At 49.6% G+C, this 3,601-nt stretch overlaps 1 protein-coding gene across 2 annotated transcripts in view; it reads left to right on the top strand.

Annotated features, from left to right (window-relative positions):
- Nucleotides 1–1,716, top strand: part of Lmo1 (LIM domain only 1) — a 36,053-nt gene extending 34,337 nt beyond the window's left edge. For both annotated transcript variants that reach the window (XM_031387796.1, XM_031387797.1), the window contains one exon: nt 1,307–1,716. In XM_031387796.1, the coding sequence (XP_031243656.1) occupies nt 1,307–1,412 (106 nt within the window). In that variant the 3' untranslated portion in view covers nt 1,413–1,716. The remainder of the gene's footprint in view (nt 1–1,306) is intronic.
- The last annotated feature ends 1,885 nt before the right edge of the window (nt 1,717–3,601 follow it).

The raw sequence follows: 3,601 nt of genomic DNA, 5'->3' as shown, positions 1-3,601 counted from the left end.
TATATATATATATGTATATATTGTACCTAGGGTACAGTATTTATACATTTGAGGGAGGGAGGGGTTGCTAGTATCAGGGTCTTATGTATCCCAGGCCACTCTTAAACTTGCTACGAAGCATGGTTGCTAGGATGGTAGGAATATGCCCCGTGTCTGGTATATGTGTGCTTGTGTTTATATTGTAAATGTTTGTGTGCCTACAGATACTAGTACATGAGATCCATGTTTAGTTGTGCATGTGACTCTAATTATTCATGCATAAGAGTTTGTGCATACTGTATGTACATGGTGAGGTGAGAATTTTATGCATGCTTTAAATGTGTGTACTGGGTATACTGCATCCATGTGCATGTGGTTTTGTGTCCTGTCTTGTGAGAAGTGGTTCCAAGGCCCATAGGGTAAGAGATCTCTTCAGAGAATATCACCTACCCCCAACTCTACTCATGAATCTGGTTCTGGCCCCCTCTCTCTTTTGTGGATTTCTGGGCCCTGTTTATTATCCCAGCCCTGGGGGAAGACTTGAGGGATTTAAGGCATTCACCCCTGGAAAAAGCAGGAACTCTTCTCAGGAGCCCTCAGGTCAGGTAGGAGTCCATACAAATGTGTTCCCAGGTTGAGGTCCAGAGGGACCTGTAGTGAACACAAGGCTGGCTGAAAGCTCTGGGTAGACGGCCTACCAGCAGGGCTCTGTGAAGTTTCATCGCCACCTGGTGGTTGGACTGAGATCCACTACTGAGACTGAGTGACCCAGGGGATATCTTTAAGGGGAAGCTTGAAAATTCTTCAGTACTTCCAGAGGACTAAGAGACCCAAATGTGATCTTCCTGGATTGAAGAATAAATTGTGGACTGTGGTCTCACTCTTAAGAGTCTGTGAGCCCTAATCTGGGAGGGCAGAGGGATGGAAGCAGCTACGTTCTTCTTCTCCCTAATCCACCCCTGCCCCCCATCTCTCAATCTCCATCCCTCCACTCTGTCTAGTTTCTGCTTCCCTACCCTCTCCTGCACCCTCTCAGGGACTGGAATAAGGCATCTGCATTCGCCCTGCACCTCCTTGCATGACCTGCTGGTGGGAGCCCTGTGGCTTGACAGTTTATCTATCTCATCACCCCAGGCTGCAGGGGTCTGCTGAGAGTAATTGACCAGGCTTGCAGTGGCATTTCCTCTATACCCTCTGGGAGGTTCCAGGAGACAGCTCATCAGCATCACCATCTCCCATGCATGCCCCACCTCCTGGGCCAGGCTGGGACCTCCTCTCACTGGGACCTCACCTATAGCCCTCTTTCTCTTGATTTTTTTTTTTCTAGATTTTGTGTGGGAGACAAATTCTTCCTGAAGAACAACATGATCTTGTGCCAGATGGACTATGAGGAGGGGCATCTCAATGGCACCTTTGAATCCCAGGTTCAGTAACGCCCAACATCTGGCCTCCAGGTCCATCTGTCCATCTGCCCACCTGCCCACCTGCCTGGCAGGCTGGCAAGCCACTCTGCCTGCGCGGGCTGGCCAGCCGCTGTCCTACAAGTTAGAACGTCATCCTCAATGGGAAGGTGGTTTTTCTTCACCATCACAGCCCAGTTCTGTGGGACCCCCCCACTGGGGCCAGGCTCGGCCTGTACAGTCTGTCTTCTGTATATAAATGGGAACATTTATTTTATGAGAAATGTAATGCGATTTTATTACTGGCGTGGATTAAACTTATGAATGTTTCCGGGGACATGACTGCATTGTTCACATTACTGACACAGAACTGCACTTCCCCACCTTCTGCCTCTGGAGGGCAGGGCACAGAGAAGCAACCTCCAGCACACACTCTTGCCAAGCAGGCGCAAACAAGCATGGCTTTAGGGATCTGAAGAAGGGAATCAGTCAGAGCGCCCCAGCCACACATGAGAAGTGGGGTACGCCTCCCTTCCTGCAAAGCATACATCCTGGCCCTATGCAAAACCCTAAGAGGAGTACTGTAACGCTTTGTGTACTTTTAGCCCATCCCTCTGTCACTGGAACCCCTAGCACAGTGGCCAGATGGGGACCCAGTTCAGCCCTGCTCCACAGTAGAGCCCCAAATCTCAAGCCTCATATCATTACAATACCTTCCTAACCCTCTTTCACAGTGACAGATAAGTGTTTGTTGGGTCTGACCTGGATCCTACTGTCTTGTTTATCAATCAAAACATTGTTTCCCTTGAGCTTGTCTGTGTGGGCTGGAGAGTTAGTCAGTCACTCAGCAAACCTCAGTCTACTCCAATTCTTAGCCTTATGCCTTGATTGGAGCTAACACCAGGGGAATCCAGGCATGGGGTTGAGTCATTGATGAGACACAGTCTCTGCTCTTGAGAAGTCTGCTAGGGACCTGGAAGTCTGAAGCCTCAGTAGGGAAAAGAGAAGAAAGCCAGGAAAATGGATAGGACAGGGCACACCAGGAGAGGCAGAATGCCTCTGGGGAGAGCTGAAATGAGCCCATCTCCCACAACAGACATGGGCCATGAGGACTCTCAAGAGTCAGGGACAGAGGAGCCAATGGACACACTCTCAAACAGACACATGTGTGGACATGCAGAAGAGACAGGCAGGCGAGCCAATAGGCAGTCAGCCCAAGCCAGGAGACAGCTGGACCTGTGGCAGATAGTCAGACAGGCATTTCTGTCTGCCTGGCTGAGCTAGGCTCACCCAGGGTAGCAGGATAATGCCAGTGCTGGGCATAGAGCCTGGAAGGGAGCAGAGTAGGTAATGGGCATCAGTGAGAAGCCTGGCCAGGGAAGGCTGTGTGACAGGCTCTCCACCCAGATCCTCTGCTTCTCTTGATCAGGGCCTATTTTCTACCTGGCCACAGCCAGGAGCCCAGTGCTAAAGAAGCCTGACTGTGGCCTCCAGCTATGGCTTCCCCTCCATACCTATGCACCAGGCCCACTCCTCCATTCTGAAGTGTGGACACAAGGCTCTCAGGTGCCTGGAAGAGACTGCTTCTATAAGTCCTGATTTTGTGGCCAGAGGAAGAAATAGGTAGGACCAAGGATCATGGTATAGAAATTCTCTGAAGGAGCTATACCCATGTATGTGTGAGAATAGAGAGAGAGGGGCCAGTGGGCTTGACTGAAGGAGTGTTTGTGTGTGTGTGATGCTTTAGGTTGGGGTACCGATAGTGTGACTGTCGGTAGACTAGGAATGAGATTGGGTACGTGCAGAGATGGGAGGATTGCAGTCTGCAATGAGCAGTTGTCTCCCTCAACATGAAAAAGCAGATTTCTTTCCTGAATGGTAGCACTGTCGTCAGTTCCAGATGCTCGGTGGGCTCTCAAGGCCTGGGATGCCCGCCCCAAAGGCCTGACTCCTAACTTCAGAGTTTGCTGCAGATAAAGTTGTAACACAAGTTAATTACATGGTTATGGAGAGATAACGGAGCCACTCAAATGCAGTTTCTGGGCAATTACAATTGTTTCCAACAGAGTTACCATATTGCAGCCATGAAATAGCATGTCATTCTGCGGTAATTATGTAATTAACTTGTCTCACCACTCTAGGTTGCACAACAATTAATTCACTCACAATAAGATAGACTCAAAATCAAACAGGCTGCATTTGAAAGGCCCCAGTAGAGGAGC

This window comes from Mastomys coucha, unplaced genomic scaffold (assembly GCF_008632895.1).
Source record: "Mastomys coucha isolate ucsf_1 unplaced genomic scaffold, UCSF_Mcou_1 pScaffold21, whole genome shotgun sequence".
Taxonomy (NCBI): Eukaryota; Metazoa; Chordata; class Mammalia; order Rodentia; family Muridae; genus Mastomys; species Mastomys coucha.
Note: the sequence above shows the minus strand (reverse complement) of the source record. Positions and strands in the feature narration are given on the sequence as shown.